At 38.9% G+C, this 22618-nt stretch overlaps 1 protein-coding gene across 3 annotated transcripts in view; it reads right to left on the bottom strand.

Moving 5' to 3' along the window:
- The window catches only part of IQGAP2 (IQ motif containing GTPase activating protein 2), a 310898-nt gene that overhangs the window by 120872 nt on the left and 167408 nt on the right, over positions 1-22618 (bottom strand). For all 3 annotated transcript variants that reach the window (XM_005557201.4, XM_045393897.2, XM_045393896.3), the window contains 3 exons: positions 20191-20268; positions 15319-15395; positions 603-670 (listed from right to left, as the gene is read on the bottom strand). In XM_005557201.4, the coding sequence (XP_005557258.3) occupies positions 603-670; positions 15319-15395; positions 20191-20268 (223 nt within the window). The remainder of the gene's footprint in view (positions 1-602; positions 671-15318; positions 15396-20190; positions 20269-22618) is intronic.

The raw sequence follows: 22618 nt of genomic DNA, 5'->3' as shown, positions 1-22618 counted from the left end.
AGGGATGGACACAGGAATGAGTACAATCATATCAAGAAATGTCTTCATGAGGAAGTGGGGTTGTTTCTAAACAAGAGCCTTAGGAAGAACCCAGCCCGTTTCTCATTTCACAAACATGGGGAAGGAGAACTGAGTCAAGAACAAACAAGATAGGTCTGTTTTCTCTTCTCACCAATATACAGGAATAAGGGAAATCAATAATATCAAAATGGGGGAAAAACGTATTGGTACTTTTTAAATATTTATTTATTTATTTATTTTTGAGGCAGAGTCTCACTCTGTCACCCAGGCTGGAGTGCAGTGGTGCAATCTCAGCTCACTGCAAGCTCCGCCTCCTGGGTTCACGCCATTCTCCTGCCTCAGCCTCCCAAGTAGCCGGGACTACAGGCGCCCACCACCACGCCCAGCTAATTTTTTGTATTTTTTAGTAGAGACGGGGTTTCACCGTGTTGGCCAGGATGGTCTCAATCTCCTGATCTCGTGATCCACCTGCCTCGGCCTCCCAAAGTGCTGGGATTACAGGTGTGAGACACCACACCCGGCCAGGTATTGGTACTTTTTATAACGAGATTGTAAAAAATTACAAAGATAAAGAGTAGTACCTGTGAAGTCTACTTTGCCCAACAAATCCTGGATCTGGGGTGCTATTCCTAGTTTGAACAGATATAAACTGAAAGAAAAAACCACAAAATTATCAGAAATTTTATCATCAAAAGTCTTAAAGTTAAAAATTACATAATTATTAATAGTTTTTTCAGTTGAAAAAGATCTAAGAGATGTCTAGTCTATTAATTTTGTAGATGAGGAAACTGAGTCCCTAGGTAACAGAGTCCTTGGTGAGGCCAGGATCAGAATTCCAATCTGTGTCCCAAAGACTCGTCTTCTGTAATCCACTTCCACAGCACTTCTACAGAGCCAGCTAACTCTGCATCATCCATTTGTACAGAGAACAAGAAACACAGCTAATACAAAACAGCAGGTAACAAATGCAATAAACATTTCTTTGGATATTCCTCACATAATTCTTATTTTATTGAAAGTACAGCATGAATAATATTTTGCTTTTTAATATTCCTCCAAGTACCACATACCCCTTGAGGAAATATTTGTTTTACATTTTCTAAACCAATAAATAGAGTGGCAAGACTATCAGTGGGTAAGGTAATGTTAAACTATGATGTGTGTATATTACCCAAGGGGAAGATGGAGAATAAATTGGATGTATTTAAAAACAAATCCATAAGGTAGTAATGATGGCATCCATTAACCTACCCATAACCTGAGAAAAGAACTTGAGAGCTGGCATCTAAATTCTATCAAAATTATATGTGCTTTTCCCACCCTTATCACTGAGTCATAGTTTCACGTAATAGTATATATGAGAAAGTGAACTGAATTATTTTTATGGCTTGAAGTACTTCAAAATTATCACTTCAGATGTTGATGTGAGATGGAGCTCCAGAGTTTATAGAACGTAGAATTTCATTAAATGCATTAAGAAAGTTGAAGATCAAGCGTTTTCAATGGTATTAAAACAAACTCTTAAAATGTATGATCAGTCATTTAATGTAAGTAGCTTGCATTAAAACTGACAATAATTTTCTGATTTTTTTTTTTTTTTTTTGGTTGAGACAGAGTCTTGCTCTGTTACCCAGGCTGTAGTGCAGTGGCGTGATCTCGGTTCACTGCAACCTCCGCCTTCTGGGTCCAAGCGATTCTCCTGCCTCAGCTTCCCAAGTAGCTGGGATTACGAGTGCATGCCACCAAGCCCAGCTACTTTTTGTATTTTTTTAAGTAGAGACGAGGTTTCACCATGTTGGCCAGGTTGGTCTCGAACTCCTGACCACCTGCCTCGGCCACCCAAAGTGTTGGGATTACAGGCATGAGCCACCGCACCTGGCCAATTTTCTGATGATTTTTATGAAAAGCAATTATTTGACCAAATACATGATCAAAGTTAAAAATTAATGATTTATGGTTTAAAAAATTACACAGATAATCACCACTCAGTTACACACTAAATAATTTGATATATATGTTCTTTTGAAGTTGTTGCTGGACATACTTATTTTATAAATGTATATATTATTCTAGAATATGAATGTATTATAATTTTCTTAAGCAATTGCTGAGCATTTAGATTGTTATTAATTAATAACTGTGGCAAATAATGCTTTAGTAAACCTACTTACATATAGACACAGACAAATCTTTGTGCATATTTCTTATTTGTTACAATAAAGCCATGAAAACAAAATTACCAGCTTGAAAGGGTACACACAAAATAAAAGTTTTCAACGTATATTGTCCAAATGGGATCTTAAAAAGAGATTATGCTCGGTCCAGGCGCGGAGGCTCACGCCTGCAATCCCAGCACTTTGTGAGGCCAAGGCAGGTGGATCACCAGGTCAGGAGATCGAGACCATCCTGGTTAACACGGTGAAACCCCGTCTCTACTAAAAATACAAAAAAATTAGCCGGGCGCGGTGGCGGGCGCCTGTAGTCCTAACTACTCGGCAGGCTGAGGCAGGAGAATGGCGTGAACCTGGGAGGTGGAGCTTGCAGTGAGCCAAGATCGCGCCACTGCACTCCAGCCTGGGCAACAAAGCGAGACTCCGTCTCAAAAAAAAAAAAAAAAAAAAAAATTAGCAGGGCATGGTGGTGGGTGCCATAGTTCCAGCTACTCGGGAGGCTGAGGCAGGAGAATGGTGTGAACCCGGGAGGCGGAGCTTGCAGTAAGCTGAAATCATGACACTGCACTCCATCCTGGGAGACAGAGCGAGACTCTGTCTCAAAAAAAAAAAAAAAAAGTAAAAATAAAAATAAAATAAATAAAAATAAAAAATATAAAAGAGATTATGCTCATATATTCTTTGTGAGTAAAGGCTTAAAAAACATCCTTTTTCCTTTTATATGAGAATTTGACCTTTGATTAACTTTCTAGCTCTGTTCTCTTAGGAACCTATACTGTCAACTGTGTTATAAGCATCATTGCTTAGGAAAAAGTAACCCAATTGATAAATTGTATCTTGAGAGAAGAAACCATAAATACCTAATAGGTACCATATCTTTGGGCCTTCCTGGGTTCAATGACTCTTATAACTGGTATGTTGTTTGCAGAGAACTGGGAAGCTATGCAGTACAGCGGTTACTATAGATATTGGCTCCTGGGGGCATGAGACTTACAAGCCAGGAAGGTTCAAACCCACTCCTTCGCAGCAAAGTTGTAACTTGGAGTACCAAAGAGAATGGCGGCTTCCAGATGGCTGTATGGAGAACTATGTGGAGTGTCATGCAGGCTCCCACTGAAGAGCAAACACCTGCCAGCATGCTGGCTATCCTGGCTGCCTCTCTTCTGAGCAACAGGTGCCAGATGTGGCTTATGACAGGTGGGTGAATCTGAATATTTAGCTAAACCTAAGAACCCCCTGATGGGTATGGCCCACTAGACCACGAATACATGTGAATGCCATTTTCTTTGTCCCCTTATCACCACAGGATATTATCAATAAAATCTTTCAAGGGACTAGCAACTGATAGCAACAAGATGTTATTTAAATCTGCATTTCCTTATGGTAGTTGTGAGGGTAAACATTTTTTCATATATGCATTAGCCATTCATATGTCTTCCAGGAAATGCCTATTAATGAATGTTCAAATTTTAAAGAATTTGCCTCTTATTTTCCTGCTTTTCCTTTAAAACCAAAGCAAAGGACAAAGAACAATGTTTTTTTTTTTAACCGTATGTGTAACATTAGTTTTAATACTAAATTTTAATACGATATTTATATCTTATCCACAGAAGAAAAACTTTTATATTAGACTTTGAACATTCTTCAAAGTGAAATAGCCATTATGTATTCATAATTCCAAACTAGCAAAACAGGATACATTCCTTAGTTAAAGTTCTAGGTCTTTAGAGATTATCATGGATATAAAACTGTTTACTTTACACAGCCTCTGAGGACTTTACTACCAAAGGTTCATGCCAACAAGTCATTATAATTAAAGCTAGATCATTAAGATACCATGCTGACATTTTCAAAACCATAATATTTTATGAACCAATTCTCAACTCATTATTACATGGGGAAAAAATTCCAGTTAAAAGGGTGCTCATATTACTTGGAACAATGAAATGTCAACCTCTTCACTTGCTCCTTTCTAGTAATGGGAATGACAAAATTAAACAGAATTTAACAGGCAAGATAAACTGCAAAAGAATTTGGGAGGTGAGTGGAGATCAAGCCATAATTTAAGAAATGAGAATAGATAGCCAGGGGCGGTGGCTCACGACTGTAATCCCAGCACTTTCGGAGGCTGAGGCGGGCGGATCACCTGAGGTCGAGAGTTTGAGACCAGCCTGACCAACATGGAGAAACCCCGTCTCTACTAAATATACAAAATTAGCTGGGTATGGTGGCACATGCCTGCAATCCCAGCTACTCAGGAGGCTGAGGCAGGAGAATTGCTTAAGCCCGGGAGGCAGAGGTTGCAGTGAGCCGAATTCACGCCATTGCACTCCAGCCTGGGCAACAAGAGCAAAACCCCTCCTCAAAAAAAAGAAAAAAAAGAAAAAAAGAAATGAGAATAGATGAATAATCAAAAATGTATAATTGTATCACTTCAATTTCTTTCATAGTACCTGATTTGCACTTTCCTCCTCTTTTTACAAATTCAAAAATACACCTAAACTAATTTACAAAGAAAACTATAAAAAAAATCAGTGAAATGTAGAAAATGTTGCAGTAAAATGTAAGTAGAATCCATAAAATGTCTTCAAGCAACAAATTTTATATTTATTTCAAGTACTTAATGTGCTGTATCTTTAATAGGTATTACCTACACTAATATCCTGCTGAAGTTTTAACATACTTTTACATTTTTCCATCAAAGCCTAAGCTAATTGGTATCTATTATCCTTTATATGCTTCCACCTCTAACTTTCCCACCTATGGAATGTTGAGATAATTTAGAATTTTAGATTCATGCTTTCATTTTTTTATTATATCCACCAATAATTTAGTTATCTGTAAATTTTATTAAGTGTTTTTCTGATTTTATCTATACCAAATTTTCCTTCTTAGAGTTTTATCTTTGGTTCTTCCGTGTATAAATGTAAGTGCTCAATAAATATTTGTTGAACATAAATTGAATGAATCATCAATTGCACATATTTTAATATTTTCATTTGTTCCTCGAGTCTTGGTTCTGTTTGGTGAATCCAATGCTTCCTTCAGTGTCAGTTCCCCTCAAATGTCTGGCATCTTCTGATCTGGGGCTCATCTTGGTGTTTGAGACTTGCTTTTTGTTGGTCATTCACTGCAGATCCCCATGTCAGGAGCCAGCATTAAGAAACTGTAGAGAGCAATGGAACTGATGCCACGAGGGAACCAGAGTCTTTCCTTCTCAGGCTGGGGACTCTCTATCCCTTCTTGAGGTCATTAGCTGTCTTGGGTACCGGCATGCTCTCCTGCTATCAGCATCTACACTTGCTGCTTTAGGGAAGGGCCATACAGTTCTGCTGGTCCCAGCCTGACGATTGTTCACTTTGAAGTTCTTCTTTTCCTTGCTGTCCCCTTTGCATGGAGCAAACCTCACGACAGCTCCTACCTCTGCTGCATCCCCCAGCGTTTTGTGGGCTGTGATCTTCTCCCAACTTACTTCTCAGTCAATCAAATTCTGTCTGTTTACTTCATGTTAGGAGTTGTTCAAATTTCTGGTTAGTAGATGGCATTTTTATCGCAAATGTATTTTTTAAAAGTTATTACCGTAGTTAATTTCATGTCAGTTTTGGAAAGGGGATAAGACAGCTGTGCTAGATGATCTTGATGCAACTGTTTTCACATTATGCTCTGTTCATCCATTCATTCATTTAATTACTATTTTCAGAACAGCTTCTATATAAAAATATTTTTCTCGGCTGTGCACGGTGGCTCATGTCTGTAATCCCAGCACTTTGAGAGGCCAAGGCAGGCTGATCATTTGAGGTCAGGAGTTCGAGACCGGCCTGGTCGACATGGTGAAACGCCTTCTCTACTAAAAATACAAAAATTATCTGGGCATGGTGGCACACGCCTGTAATCCCAGCTACTAAGGAGGCTGAGGCAGGAGAATTGCCTGAACCAGGGAGACAGAGGTTGCAGTGAGCCAAGATTGTGCCACTACATTCCAGCCTGGATGACAGAGTGAGACCCCATCTCAAAAAACACAACAAGGCCAGGAGCGGTGGCTCACGTCTGTAATCCCAGCATTTTGGGAGGCTAAGAAGGGTGGATCATGAGGTCAGGAGATTGAGACCATCCTGGCTAACCTGGTGAAACCCTGACTCTACTAAAAATACAAAAAATTAGCTGGGTGTGATGGTGGGAGCCTGTAGTCCCAGCTACTCCAGAGGCTGAGGCAGGACAATGGCATGAACCCAGGAGGCGGAGCTTGCAGTGAGCCAAGATGGTGCCACTGCACCTCCAGCCTGGGCAACAGAGTGAGACTCCGTCTCAAAAAAAAAAAAACACACACACACAACAAAAAATTTTTCTCTACCATGCTATCCCTAAATTAAGGTACTTAGGCTGCCACAAAATATAGGTTTGATGGTAACATGAATTAAAATGTTTATACCAAAGTGTTAATTTTTCCCCTTTGATGATAAAGAAATTAGACAGATATTTCCAATTTCACTTTTTATTTCTCCATTGTACAATGTAATATTAATATAAATCTTACAATAAACAAACATCCTGGCTTAAGTAAAAGTTACCACAAGGTGGTGCTGAGAAGTTAGCTTTCTGAAGATGGAAGAATCTTTGCTTTTAAATTTAAGTCTGATATTTTCTTAAGCTAATATTGGTCAGGTAAAGATCTCATTTGCATATATCAAAAAATCTCATTTACTAAAAACTTAAAATATGTATTGTATAGTTTCTGTTTGGCCTCAATTTTCAACCTTTTTTTTTTTTTTAAAATCACTGATGTTGAGGTTTAAACTGTTAGCTTTGGAAAGATCACTTTTCATGGTGTGGGCGTTTTATAACTAATCTCTGTGTGGGAGGTGCTTCCCAGCCGATTACTCAAACGGGCAAAAGTTTATCAGGAAACTGTGTTTACCCAGTTTTCCCATGCTGAGAAAAAACAGCAATAGCAAACTACTCTTTCCCAAGCATTTAAATTAAAATGAGGCTGCTCATTACCTGAAGTATATAGGAAATCAAGCCTTAATCTTAAAAAAAAAAAAAAAAAAAAAAAGCCCATTGAACAGAAAAAATACCAAACTCATGTAGCTCTTCAACAGTTACTTTATTAAGCACCGTTTGATACCTAACAGCCAAGTCAAAGGGCTGAGAACATTCCAAAGGTAGTCGTGGAATTAATGTCACCTTCGCTTCTCATGTCTAAGGGAGCAATTTCTGTGAAGTAGCAAGCCTCTTACCACACCAAAAGCTACAGCACACCTGTGCAGCTGAGTGAGGCCATCAACGGAGGGGTTGCTCAGAGGCAGCTACCGTCTCATTGACCCATGTGCTCCTACTTGTACAAACAATATCACTTAAAGTCCAGGAAGCAATAAAGAAAGTTTTAAAAAATACCATGTAGTGTATATCATGAAAGTAGTAGATAGTAGTAGTAGTTGTTGTTGTTTTATCTACTGAACCAAATTTTTCCATCTTAGTCACATACCTCACTGCCAAAATCACATGGCATTAGTTTTTTCTACCACTTTCTAGATAAAACTAGTGGTATTAGTTTTTTCTACTACTTTCAAGATATACACTAAAAGGTACTATAGTAATGAAATGCAAACTTAAAAGGCAGCAGCTAAATTTATTTATTTATTTTTTTTGAGACGGAGTCTCGCTCTGTCGCCCAGGCTAGAGTGCAGTGGCCGGATCTCAGCTCACTGCAAGCTCCGCCTCCCGGGTTCACGCCATTCTCCTGACTCAGCCTCCCGAGTAGCTGGGACTACAGACGCCCGCCACCACGACCGGCTCATTTTTTGTATTTTTAGTAGAGACGGGGTTTCACCATGTTAGTCAGGATGGTCTCGATCTCCTGACCTCGTGATCCGCCCGTCTCGGCCTCCCAAAGTGCTGGGATTATAGGCTTGAGCCACCGCGCCCGGCCCGCAGCTAAATTTATTTCAGCTTTCTTGGATCACATTATGCATAGCTCATTTTGTACCATAACATGTGGGATGAATGTTTGTATATCAAAGCCTCATGGTAGAGCGGAAAGACCATGGGACTAGAATCCAGAAGCCCTGAATCCTGGCCCCCAAACTGGTAAAACCTCAATGTGTGACTAAGAGCAAGTCACGTCACCCAAGCTTTCAGTTCCCTTATCTGTGAAATAATGACTTAGACTACAATAACTTCCCAAGGCCCTTCCCGTTCTCAAGTTCCATGATTCTTCATTTAAAACATGTTAAATATTAAGAGCTGAGAGGCCTGTGCTGAAGTTCAAGTCTGATACCGGTGTTCTTTTAACTTTCTTAGAAGTAGGGAAATAATTGACTTCTTTTGAAGCCATTGGCTGGCTGAATTCATAGTAGCACAGGTTCATTTCTCACACCTCCTGGTTTTTACTAACTGTGTGACCTTCGGCAGCCTCTCTATTCCTCAACTGCCTTGGTAATAAAATGGGACTAATAATAGTGACCACTGCACAGATACATTATGAAGATAAAATGAGATTATACCAGCACAGTATTTTGTGCAGTACCAGGCACATAGTTAAAAGCTCCATTTGTGTTAGCCTTTGTTCTTACTATTCTTTGTTATAAAAATGTGTCCTTTGTATACAAACGCTTAATGATAACCTATCAAAGTGGTTTTCTTACTTTTTCCAATGCCAAGAATCTCCCCACACAGAATTTCCCCACACAGACTCCATGTTTGAAATAGTTTTATTTACTGAGCCAAAATTTTCCATCTTAGTCACATATATCACTGCCAATATCATATCAAAATCCAGGGTTCTATACCTAATTTTCAGCCCCAAAGCAAAGGAATCCTGAGGCAGCCTTATCATAGGGAAATTAGTTTAGTTAAACCTCCTGAAGAGTTAAATATGCAAACTCCAGAGACTTTAACTTGGAATCAATGGCACATAAGCTATATGAGGTAACAAGATGTGGTTCACAGACTCTTAAGAGCTCAGAATTTAGGAAGATAGAAAGGCACAACAGCTATACTAATTTAGGACAGAAAGAGGAGGAAAGGGAAGGGAATGGTTCAGAGCACAGAGAATTCTGAACAAGGAAGGACTTGAAAGAAATAAGCAGGTGCAACTGCCTCCCTCACCTTACTCCCAAATACTGCCATCTCCAGATATCCCTTCTGAGAACCTAGGAATAGAGCCTGTCCTTTGGGCTAAGAAACTGTCTTTAGAAATCTTATTTATAAATGCAAATATGTTCACTGTTAGAGATATAATCAATCTGATATAAGGGTTCAATCAGTTTCTTAGGGAAGGAAAGGGTTCTAAGGGAACAGAGTGTGAAGACAAGGAAAGTTATGCATTAATGCCTGAGGAGCAGGTTCAAAGGCCACCTGGGAAGCAAGACAGCCACCTGGCTGTGTGGGAGCTGGCTAGACGAACTCTCCTCCACAAAACTGCCAGGGTACTCCGATGGCTGGTGAAGCAGAAGTGGGTCTGCCAGAGCCATGGCATCACCATTGCACCTGAAACATGGCGGCTGTGACATAGCTACAGTATCAGCAGCAGGAAGAGTAATCCTATCACAGAGGAGAGGCAGACATGGCTTCAGTTTGTGGCTGCCCATATAGAAGAATCTCAATGGTCAAATAAACCAGACAGCAAGAAAAGCAGAATCCAGTAAGCTAATAAGGTTAAATTTGAAAAACCAATATAAACACCCGACTTTTAAGAGGATTCCCTAAAGAGTGGTTGGTTCCACATCTCGAAGCAGAAATAATCAGGATAGGACCGGAACATCCCGTTGTGACCACGAACAAGGATATTTCAAAGAATGTCAGTTTCAAAGAATGTCAGGGACGGTGCTAGAAGGACAAGGAAGTGGGCCAGAAAGAGCTCAGATTGACCAAGCTGAAACAATCTGGTTCATCAAAAAGAAAGAGATATTAATCTTGGTTAAGTCTGAGAAAGGCCACAGGTTTAAAACAATAATCAAGAGAATAATATACAACGTCCAAAAAGGAAGTTGTAATAAAAAAAGAGATAAATAGCGAAAGTGTATTTCTATTGACTTTAACAAGTTGGGGAGCATTATTAAAACACAAGTACTTTGTTCCTTCTATATCTGTTTTTTTTTTTGTTGTTGTTGTTGTTCTTTGAGATGGAGTCTCAATCTGTTGCCCAGGCTGGAGTGCAGTGGCGCGATCTTGGCTCATCACAACCTCCGCCTCCCAGTTCCATTCTCCTGCCTCAGCCTCCTGAGTAGCTAGGACTACAGGCGTGTGCCACCGTGCTTTTTTTTTTTTTTAAATTGAGATGGAGTCTTGCTCTGTTGCCCAGGCTAGAGTGCAATGGCACAATCTCGGCTCACTGCAACCTCTGCCTCCGAGGTTCAAGCAATTCTCCCGCCTCAGCCTCCCAAGTAGTTGTGATTACAGGCACCTGCCACCACACTTGGCTAATTTTTGTATTTTTGGTAGAGACGAGGTTTCACCATCATGGCCAGGCTGATTTTAAACTCCTGACCTCGGCCAGGCGCAGTGGCTCACGCCTGTAATCCCAGCACTTTGGGAGGCCGAGGCGGGTGGATCATGAGGTCAGGAGATCAAGACCATCCTGGCTAACACGGTGAAACCCCATCTCTACCAAAAATACAAAAAAAAAAAAAAAAAAAAAAAAATTAGCCGGTCGTGGTGGCGGGCGCCTGTAGTCCCAGCTACTCGGGAGGCTGAGGCAGGAGAATGGCATGAACCCAAAGGCGGAGCTTGCAGTGAGCCGAGATCACGCCACTGCACTCCAGCCCGGGCGACAGAGGGAGACTCCGTCTCAAAAAAAAACCTCCCAACCTCACATGATCTGTCTGCCTCAGCCTCCCAAAGTGCTGGGATTACAGGCATGAGCCACAACGCCTGGCCTATATTTGTTTATATATAGATATTTTTATACTATTTATACTACATGAAAGAATAAAGACCAGGAACTTTGAGTAAACTAAATAGTCCCAGAATACAAAGGAAGTGCCCCAAGATAAGGAAGAACCAAGAAGCATAGGTGGTGACAGAAACACCGGGTAGAAAGAGGGTCTAGCACTGGTGGTCACATCCACTAACTAAGAGGAGGCAGGACTAGAAACATGATCTGAGATGATAAATCCGCCCCAAAGCCTAAGGATCACTGGATACAGTCAATCCCTTGTCTCCCAGGGGATGAAAAACTCTAGAAAGCACAACTAATTAAAAAAAAAAATATTTAAAAGGCATACATAAGCTTTTAATAATGTTAATGGATCAGGCCAATATATCATTATGACAGGACAATGGATTATACAATGCTGGTCAAGTGAGACTTAAGAAAGAAAATTATTTCAGGGTGATGGGGAAGTGGGGCAGGGGCAGGGACCAGACTGTAAATAAAAACCTACCTGAAAGCCAGGTACTTAAATGCGGTCTGATTAAAAAATAAAAAAAAACCAAAAAACACAAGGAAAGTTTAGCCTAATGCCTGTGGCCAGGGTCTGACTCACCATGGGAGAAGAACCCAAAGTTGCACCATGTTCTGACCCACAGGTGATCCATCCGAAACCCAGATCTGTAATCATGGCAGGTCTGAAGGGGTATTCTTTTGTTTCTGGTGCCATGAAGATTATGTCAATCTGGGTAGGTATCAAAATAACATAATAGCCTAGGACAACTCAAAACTAGTTATAAATAATAAACAAAATAAGTGAAACTTGCAGTATGGGCCTTACAGAATAGCTTCCACTGTCGTAAGTTTGTAATAACGTACCTGGGCATTTCACCTGCTCTTTAAGGTATCTGAAGAACTCAAAACATTAATTCTACTAAATTATTTCAGTTCTTTCAAGGAATTCACTTGCATGACTGTTTAAACAAATAACAGTTGTTTAATATCATTTATTATAAATCTTTAATAAAGTGGGCACTAAACCACATGTCAAAAAAGTTTCTTATCCTTGCATAAAAGGCCTCCAGATATTTTTAAAAAATTAGTATAGTAACTAGTTAGCAAGGCTCTCACTCTCGAACTGGTTCCTTTTCAAGGCAGAGGCTTTATAACATTCCAAAAGAAGCCACAAAAATAAAACATGCCGTAGGCAGTATGCACTTTAAGTTCAAAGATATCAAAATAGTAACAGTGGTTTTTGACTTGGTGTTGAGATAGTGGGTATTTTAGCTTTTTCTTTAATATTCTTCCAGAATTTTCCATTTTTTTCCACAATGAGCATACATTACTTTTGAAAAAAATGAGAAAAAGACAAACATTTCTTTAGAAAAAGAATGATGTGGCCGGGTGTGGTGGCTGATGCCTGTAATCCCAGCACGCTGGGAGGCTAAGGCAGGCAGATCACGAGCTCAAGAGATCGAGACCATCCTGACCAACATGGTGAAACCCCATCTCTACTAAAAATACAAAAATTAGCTGGGCATGGTAGTGCATGCCTGTAGTCCCAGCTACTCAGGAGGCTGAGGCAGGAGAATCGCTTGAACCTGGGAGGTGGAGGTTGCAGCGAGCTAAGATGGCACCACTGCACTCCAGCCTGGTGACAGAGTGAGACTCCATCTCAAAAAAAAAAAAAAAAAAAAAAGATGCCATCCACCACTAACATGAGTCTGTCTACATTAGGTGAAGCTTGAGAACTTCCCCCCTTTGCTGCTGTGGTAATGTTCATGGAGTCTGGCTTGAGAACACCAAGCTAAACTGACACAGCGATTGGTGAGTGGTAGGACACGAGACTGGGATCAGAAATAAAACGAAAAGGTGAGGGGCAGGCAGGAAAAGGGAAACACAGATACAAACAGGAAGCAAGGGTAAGCACCCAGGAGAAGTTAGGTTGTTAAGCCCAAATCATGATGACAGGGAATAGGAGACAAGTTTGGTCAGGGCTAAGAGCTAACTTTTAGATCAAGTCAGGTCCACAGGCTGGGGCAGGAAGAAGGGAGCGCCTGGCAAGCTTAACTTCCTAGAGGAAATTTCCTTGCTGGCTTCTCAGCTATAATCAGAATCTCTGACCTGCCTAATTACTCTATCAGGTAATAACAACTCTCAAATACAGTAGCAGTGCTGTATTTGCAACCAGGATATAAAAACTGAAGACAGGTTAGTTCATTTCCATCATCACTTCTAACTATGCAGCAAGAGTCTTTATTAAACCCACTGTATTTATTAGAGGATTGCTCCTCAGCTTCCAAATGTGTGTTGCACAACAAAACAGAATATCAGCCTCCTTTTGAGTGACTGACTGCATTTTAAATCACAGCAGGAACAAGTTTTGGTGGAAAAAGCTTCAGATACACTTGGGACTTCTCAGTTCCATAGTGAGAGGCAGCTATACAATAATTTAGAACAAAGAAAAGTGAGGAGAATGCTATTTACTAAATAAATACTGCTTTTGAAGATAAAATATCCTACTTAAGATCAGATCTGGTGCATGACATGCCCCAGGAGGGATCCCCTCCAGGATGAGTAAAAGTAATGCAGATGTCTAGGATGAGTAACTAAAAAACACAGTCCTGGAAAATGTCACATCAATATTTGTATACAATTGGCAATAATAAACGAAAAGTTGTTTTTTCTTTGTTTACCAAGCTATTCAAGCCATTGTTAACATCATGGCAAACACTCATGTCAGTCTAAGTGCAGCTCTATATAGCTCCTTTAGGAGAACCATGATATCACCAGAAAGGAACTTAGCATACCATTTGTTTATAAGTTCCTTAACATGAATGTCCCAGTTGTCTACTTCAGAAAATCAGTTGAAACTTACACAAGATAGCCCATGAGCATGTGACAGAACTAGAGATTAGCACTATGATGCACACATATAGCAATGGCATTAACTAGTGGTGGCTGGCTTAGCAGGTCACAGACCCAGTACTAACTACAGTGTTAAGTGATCATTTTAAGATCTGAAAAATATTTAATAAAGAATATTGGGCAACAGAGGTTGAAAATATTCCTCAACATAAGCACTTTTGCACAAGCAGCTTTTAGAAAACCTGTGGCACAATGATACTCTAGCCACATCTGAGAAGGCAGCATTGAAGTAGGTTTGTTTTTATCGTTGTTTTCTTTTTTTAACCAGTTGTTCTAAGTTATTAGAATAAAAAAAATCATAGCAAAGGCACCTATACTTGGTCTCTATTTCTAGCAATTGTCATCTTCCAAAGCAATCCCGTAAGTACTGACTAGGGGAAAAAGTCAAATTACATGACATAATCAAATTTCTTCTCTAGAAAGCCAACACCACAATGAATTACTGTAGAAGCATTTTCCTTTGGAGAGGAAAAGAGCCAGGAAGAAGTCAATGTAAACCTCTAGGCAGAGTACTCTGCCAGGAAAATGACTTCTAGTGATAAAAACACAAGGCAGATGTTCTAAAAGTAATTTAAAATGTAATCAGACATGAAGTCTTCCAAAACCATTACCTGTGTACACTCAAGACAATAGCCACAAACTGGATTTTTAGAATAATCTTTGTTACCATCTAAAAATCAAATTTCTTCCAGGCCAATAAGATAAAATGTAATCTGTGAACTAGCAGAATTTCAGCATTTTCAAAATTCAAGTTATTGAACAACTGCTTTAAAATAATGAATGTGTCTTGATTTGACTAATTTACACGAACTACTATTTTTCTTCTTTATCCTTAGGGTACAAATTCTATTGAACAAAAGATCAAAAGAAAGTATTCTTACCATTATATTTTCTTAATCTGTAAGAATTGAACTAAATTATAATTTTACTCATTAAACCAAAATTATAATGACTATTAAAGCTGCTCATTTGATATATTCGCATTATGTTTGTAAACTAGGTCGTAACTCAAGAATATAGTAGTACGTTACAGTTGGATTTCTAGAAGTTTCAACCTAAATTCTCTCTTTATTATACTTAATGGTTTTCATTCATTTTCTGGTTTTCTAATGTGAGTTAGATTTAAAAATCAGAAAAACATTTTTCAAGTTCAAGGACTACTTATATGTGAACATTATTTTAATTTTGTGTTAGCAAATCCAAAACAATGGAATCTAATAAAAAGTTCTTCAAACTATTAAAGTAACTTAAAACCTCTTTTAAAATTGAAATTTTAGTTTTATTTAAATCTACTTCTTAGAGCGTCTTTTAGCTGTATTTTCCCCCTACCTCAGTGCATGAATGCAATATATCATTCTTGGTATGTTTTTCCGATCATAGACATCTGTTGTTTCTGGATAAAATATCTGGAAAACAAAAGAAACAATGTTTATTATATGTTTTGCTTCTCACAAGTATTTACTTCCCAAAATGATCCTATTTTGATTGTCCTTGCTATCCTATAATTATTTAAATATAGAGGAACCTCTCCGCCATTGCTTCATCTTGCTGTAGATAGACCAATCACTGTATCTGGACCCCTGCCTGACAGCACGCCTAAGAGTGGTCCACAGGAGGATAGTGCGGTCCCCAGCCAGCTACTCCAAGAAGGTTGTGTCCACAGTGTTAGTGGTAGTGTTTCATTTCACAGGCATATGAGCACATGTGGGCTCTGCCTCCTGTAGCCTTCACACTCCTGACTTCCCAGAGGTCCCATGAGCCTGAGAAGGGTGTCCTTTTTATTAGCCACTTTATTGTATCGTTAAAATCTTGTCATATGTGCTCTGTACACATGTATACAGGCATATACAACACATACACATTTTTAAAAATCTGTTTAAAGTAATACATTTTCACCAAATAAAATCTGGAAAGTATATAAGGTGTAAAGGAAAAACACCTATGACCACACCTCCCAGATTGTCACTATTAGCAATTTTGTCCCTATTTTTCTTCTGGTCTTTTTTTCTGTATGTCTCTGATTTTTTTAGGTTTATATATATGTGTGCGTGTGAAAACAAAATTGTACTTAGTGTAAACCTGTTCAAAACACTTAACAGAACACAACTATTTCCCATCCCCTTCATTATTCTATAAGATTATTTTTAATAGATGTATATGATTCTTTTATATTTTTGAACCATAGCTTAGACAGTCATCCATGGTTGAACATTTGTTTTGCTTCTAATTTTTCCCTATTATAAGCCACCATGATGAATATTTCTGCATTTTCTGAGCATCTGATTATTTTGGATAATCATCTAAATATGAAATCACTAGACTGAAAGGTCTGAACATCAAAGTTTTGAATACACCTTCACACTCTTTTTCTTCTTCTAAAATGTTTTATTTTAGGTTTGGGGTACATGTGGAGGTTTGTTACACAGGTAAATGTGTGTCACGGGGGTTTATCATACATACTATTTCATACTCTTTTTCTTAAACTTGAAACTAACAGCCTGATAAGAAACAGATTTCAGGTCAGGTCCAGTGGCTCACGCCTGTAATCCCAGCACTTTGGGAGGCTGACGTGGGCGGATCACCTGAGGTCAGGAGTTCAAAACCAGCCTAGCCAACATTAGCCAGGCATGGTGGTGCATGACTGTAATCCCAGCTTCTTGGGAGGCTGAGGCAGGAGAATTGCTTGAACCCAGCAGGTGGAGGTTGCAGTGAGCCAAGCACGTGCCACTGCACTCCAGCCTGGGCGACAAGAATAAAACTCCGTCTCAAAACAAAACAAATGAACAAACAAATCAACAAAAGAAACAGATTTCAGAGTGAGGCACCAAATTTCTCTGTTCCTAAGAACACACAAAAAATAATTAAGCTTGAGGTTTTTAAAATTAAGATAATCATTTAGGTATTATTTACTTTAAGTAAATATTTTATAAAAACTGACATCAAAAACTAAAATCATGTATCATATGGTAGCACTTGATACTCAAGTGCGATTTCCTGTTGGTCATTGAGAAAAGCTGAGAAAAGAAAGAAGCAAAGTTACTTGAGCTACAACATGTATAATTACTAAGTACTTAAAGAAATGGCAGTAGCCTAAGAAATTTAAAAAGCCTTTCCACTTTTCCTTTAACACATTTGCTACTAAAGTGTCAATGAGAAGAGGATCCCTAAATTCAGAAGAGTATTAGCTGGGCATGGTTGTGCTTTGGGAGGCAGAGGCAGGTAGATCACCTAAGGTCAGGAGTTCAAGACCAGCCTGACCAACATGGTGAAACTCCCGTCTCTACTAAAAATTAAAAAAAAAAAAAAGCTGGGCATGGTGGAGCACACCTATAGTCCCAGCTACTTGGGTGGCCGAGGCAGGAGAATCACTTGAACCCAGGAGGCAAAGCTTGCAGTGAGCCGAGATGGCACCACTGCAGTACAGACTGGGCGACAGAGCGAGACTCTGTCTCAAAAAACAACAAGAAAGAGTATTACCGGTTTAAAGTTCTCTATGTAAGCAGAGAACAACTACAATTGCCTCTCCCCTTTTCTTTAAACAAGAACCTTTTATATTTATATTTCTCCTGGAAAGCCATTATAAATATCTTCTTTCAGCAAGGAGATGAGATCAATTTATCGTTCACCAGAATGTTTTATGCAGCATTGTATTTCCGGCACCTAGCATGATACTGAGCACAGAGTAAGCACTTACTATTGATAAATGAAAGGATACTAGTTAAATATGATACATCAAAGTCAACTTAGTATACAGTCTGTTGCCCCTGTAATGCAATATATCAATGACTTCATAATAAAAACCAACGTTAAAATAAAACCTGCTATATAACACCATTTGTTTGGCCCTAAATACACACAATTTGAAAAGGTTTACATCAGATCTATCAAATCTAATGAAATGATCTGAATTTGATGTTGCCTTATACAAAACAATTCTGTTTAAATTCCTTTTTTATTAATCTGTTTATCACCCAGTCTCTAGTTAGTAGTTGCTAAATCACAATCCAGAAACATGAATTATGTATTACAGCCAGTTCCTAGAAGGAAACAGCATTTAACATTCTGGGCATTTTAGGAGAAGACAAAATAGTTTGATTAAAAATGGCAGAACAAAATTTAAACATTGATCATTTCAAGATAAAATGAGACTGACCTAAAACAGATACGAGCATAATTATATTAAAAATAGGCATTAATAAATTACATTTAAGGAATCTTCTGTTTCTGTGGTGGTGGGTGTTTTTCATTGCACACCTGGCACAACAGAGGTCTTCATAAGTCAGTAGCTTATCCTCTTGACCTCCAGCGAGACCACTTAAATAATTTTTAAAAAATAGCTGTATAGGCCAGGCATGGTGGCCCACGCCTGTAATCCCAGCACTTTGGGAGGCTGAGGAGGGCAAATCACCTGAAGTCAGGAGTTCGAGACCAGCCTGGCCAACATGCGGAAACCCTGTCTCTACTAAAAATACAAAAAATAGCCAGGTGTGGTGGTGCCCACCTGTAACCCCAGCTACTTGGGAGGCTGAGACAGGAGAATCACTTGAACCTGGGAGGCGGAGGCTGCAGTGAGCCGAGATTGCGCCACCGCACCCCAGCTTAGGTGACAGAGTGAGACTGTCTCAAAAAAAAAAAAAAAAAAAAAAATAGCTGCACATACTAAGCAACATATACGAGCAAACTATTGACCCAGTTGGGTCTCAAGAGCCATATACAGAGTGGAACAATGTGATTCAAAGGATACCTGCTATATGATTACACTTATATATTGTGCTCAAAATGCCAAAACTATAGACACAGAGAACATATTAGTGGTTGCCAGGGAACAGGGCTGGGGGAGGGATGCAATCAGAAGGACCACTCTTCTGTGGGTCTGTGTCTTGATTGTGGTGGTGGTTACACAAATCTATTCATGGGATAAAAGTGCACAGAATCACACATACATGCACACACAAGCCCACTCACACAAACAATTGCATGTGGAATAGTGAAAATGGAAGAAAGGTCTGTAGTCTAGTTTACATTAATACATCAACGTCAATTTAACATGTACTGCAGTCAGATGTCGCCAGCAGGGGAAAGCTGAATGAAGGATACACATAGAAGTACTATTTTTACAACTTCCTGTGATTCTATAATTATTTCAAAATAACAAGTTTAAAAAATAGTTCTACAATTTTTATCAAATGTAATTATTTCCTCATTTCCTTCCCTTGCCTAATTCTCTCACAGACTTTAGGATGCCTGCTCTTCGAATTTAACAAGCGCTGACTGTTTGCTGAGTAAATTATATTTAGGAGATCTATTTTAGGAGTAAGAGCTATAACCCCCTAGCCTTTACAAGTGATATAATGATTTATAATAATAATTTATAGGCCAGGTGTGGTAGCTCATCCCTGTAATCCCAGCACTTTTGGGATGCCGTGGCGGACAGATCGCTTGAGCTCAGGAGTCTGAGACCAGCCTGCCCGACATGGCAAAACCTTGTCTCTACAGAAACAAAACAAAAACAAAAATTAGCTGGGCGTGGAGCAGCTACTTGCCCGTGGTCCCAGCTACTCAGGAGGCTGAGGTGGGAGAATCACTTGAACGTGAGAGGTGGAGGTGGTAGTGAGCCACGATTAAGTCACTGCAATCCAGACTGGGCAACAGAGCCAGACTCTGTCTCGAAATAATAACAATAATTTACAAAAAATACATTTATAATTATTACAGTAATAAAATATATACTAATACAACGGGATTTCTTTCTTTCTTTTCTTTAAACAGAGACAGGGTTTTGCCATGTTGCCCAGGCTGGTCCCAAACTCCTGGCCTCAAGTGATTCACCTTAGCCTCCCAAAGTGCTGGGATTACAGGTATGAGCCACCACAACTGGCTGAGACTCAGAATCTTTATGTATAAATAGCAATACAAGAAAGGGAGTTGGCTATTTTAGATAGCTCAACTATCTACCAGCTATAGCTTGTTCTGCCTTTATTTTGTACACACTTTTACCTGGCTACTCTCAAACTGTGCATATCCCTCATTCTGAGTTCTTGCCATACATTCCTTTGGATAAGTCTTTCCATATTTTTTAGTCCTCACATTTCTCATTTCTACATTAACATAACCCAGTCTCCAAAGTCATTGCTCATAAAGAGGTGTTTGTGTACTACCTCTTTGCCTTTCCAGTTCAGGTTCCAGTGTGTGAAGGCTTACCTTGGGTAGACCAATGGACTCCATCGCTCTTAACCACTGGACAGTATTATCCGTGTGTCGAAAATGAAGGCCGGACTTCTAACATGAGGATAGGAGGGAAAAAAGGAGAGAAGGAACCACACAAAAAGTGAGTCATTTGTAATAACTTTTTTCACGTACAGGATGCTTTTTAATTGTATTTCTCCTGGAACAGAGTTATTAATGTTCACATAAAACAGAGACACACTAAAGGAGGCTAGACTGTATCTTGGCAACATCCCAACCATCTGTGATGAACCATGAATTTCCATAATTCACACAATTGAGGTAAATTCTGAACTAGAATCTCCAAGACTGTTTAATGTCTAGCACATGCTTAAGGATGTTTTATGAGACACATGTACACAGGCATGGGTGTGTACACACATACACACACGTATGGTGTCCAGATTTTGACAACCATGGCTGAGAGGCCTAGCAACTTCAGAAAAAGACAGGATTTTTAGAAGACTACATTTTTTTATTCTAATCATGAATATAATATTTCTGCAGAAAACCTGGAAAATGTAGCAAAATACAAAGAGAAAAACAAAACATAAACCATCCTACAATTCAGAACTAATTTTAGTATTGATTCTTCTGATTTAACCCTGATCCTGGCCTTCTATATAAGAAGCAAATCTTTAGCAGAAATATTTAACAAGATCTTTTCCTGCTCCTACAATAAAAATAGTTTTTGTATATCTTCCATTTCTTCTTTATAGCCCTCATCAGATAGTCATTCCTTCTGCACAGTCTATAAGTATAGCATTCTTGCCTGTAGCTCATAAAAGTTTATCAGGAATGAACCATTAAGAACTTTAAAATGATCTTGTGTTTTTCACTAGTTAAATGCATAGCACAATGTCATCTATTTATTATACTTTTTAATAAATATATAAAACAATAACTATAGCGAGTTTTACCATATAACTAACATTCAGTAGTAGATAATCACACTCAGAAAGTTTGGCTCTTCCCACCTTCTGTTACCTTCCACAATCTAATAGTGTGTTATATAAAAAGTATTTTCACTGCTGTTAGAAATTATAGAGTATAAACAAATTAACATTTGACAAATATTTATGCCTTTTTAATAGTGCCCACTATTTGTGATTGAACCATGTGTTCCAATCACTTTATGTAAATTATCCCTAATTTTCAAAACACCCTGAAAGGTAATTATCATTCCTACTTTTTTTCCAGTGTTCATAACAGCTTTATTTTAACAGACCCAGACTGGGAATAATGGAAATGTCCTTTAGTGGGTGAATAAGATTAAATAAACTCTGATGCATTCACACGATGGAATAAATTCCTATTTTTTAAAGATGTGGAAAGATAGGCCAAAAAGACGATGTGATTTGCCTAAAGTCAAGTAGTTGTCAAGTGGCTGACGTGGGATTCAAGACTACATCCCTCCGGATCTGAAAACTTCCCTATGCTGACACTCTACCAGAGAAGAATGCAGGACCTAGATTATTTGATTATTCTTCGGAAGGCAAAAATTAACTACTAATGAAGTGGGTAGAGGAAGGGAGAGTTGAAGGAAGGGAAGAAGGAAAAGGAATAAACAAAGTCCAGAGATTTGACAGGTCAGGCCATACTGTCTGAGTGTTTATAACTCAGCAAAAATTTGTTTATGCAAATAATTTTCAGACGAGGTCAATCTGTGACCATGGAAGAACAAGATAGAAACAATCCACAATGGAGTCTGAACCAAGACAGGTATGAGAACCCTCTGTGCCACAAAATAATGTCCCCCTCTTCCAATTAATACGAGCTACTCTGCTTTCTTTACTGATGACTAAGTTCCTATTCAATCTTCCCACCTCTTAGATAAAAATTACCAAGACACCAAATTGATCCCACTTCCTGACAACACCCAAAAGAAAATGGGCTCTTGCTTCCCTAAATCCCTACTAGAATCACCCAGCACAAGACCAAATCTACTCATTTCTCTTCCCTGTGGCAATATGGGTATGCATTTTTCTTGCCCAGCAAGTTAAATAAACCTAATCTTGTTTGACCACAGAGGGTTTCTGGTTTCCAAAACTGGTGGGCTCCAACAATCCCAAATCATATAACAAAGACACCCATGTATTTAGTGGTCTTGTTAGCAAAGTATCTCAGGAAAGATACAAATCTTTCTGAACCTTGGTTCCTGAGCCACAAAATGCTTCTCTGAGTTGCAGAGATTAAACTGAGAATATATGGAAGGTATTTAGTTGCAAAGTGCACCTAAGAATGCAGTAAACATTAGTTATTATAATTATTACACTACAAGATTAGGCTTGGAACTTTCATTTACATTTAAGGTCAGAAAAATGTTCAGTGCTTCATGTTAAGAGGCACTGAAGAAAAGGGTGGTTATCTTGGTCATATTTCTGCAACAAATGAAATGACAGAT

Source organism: Macaca fascicularis, chromosome 6 (genome assembly GCF_037993035.2).
Source record: "Macaca fascicularis isolate 582-1 chromosome 6, T2T-MFA8v1.1".
Lineage (NCBI taxonomy): Eukaryota > Metazoa > Chordata > Mammalia > Primates > Cercopithecidae > Macaca > Macaca fascicularis.
Note: the sequence above shows the minus strand (reverse complement) of the source record. Positions and strands in the feature narration are given on the sequence as shown.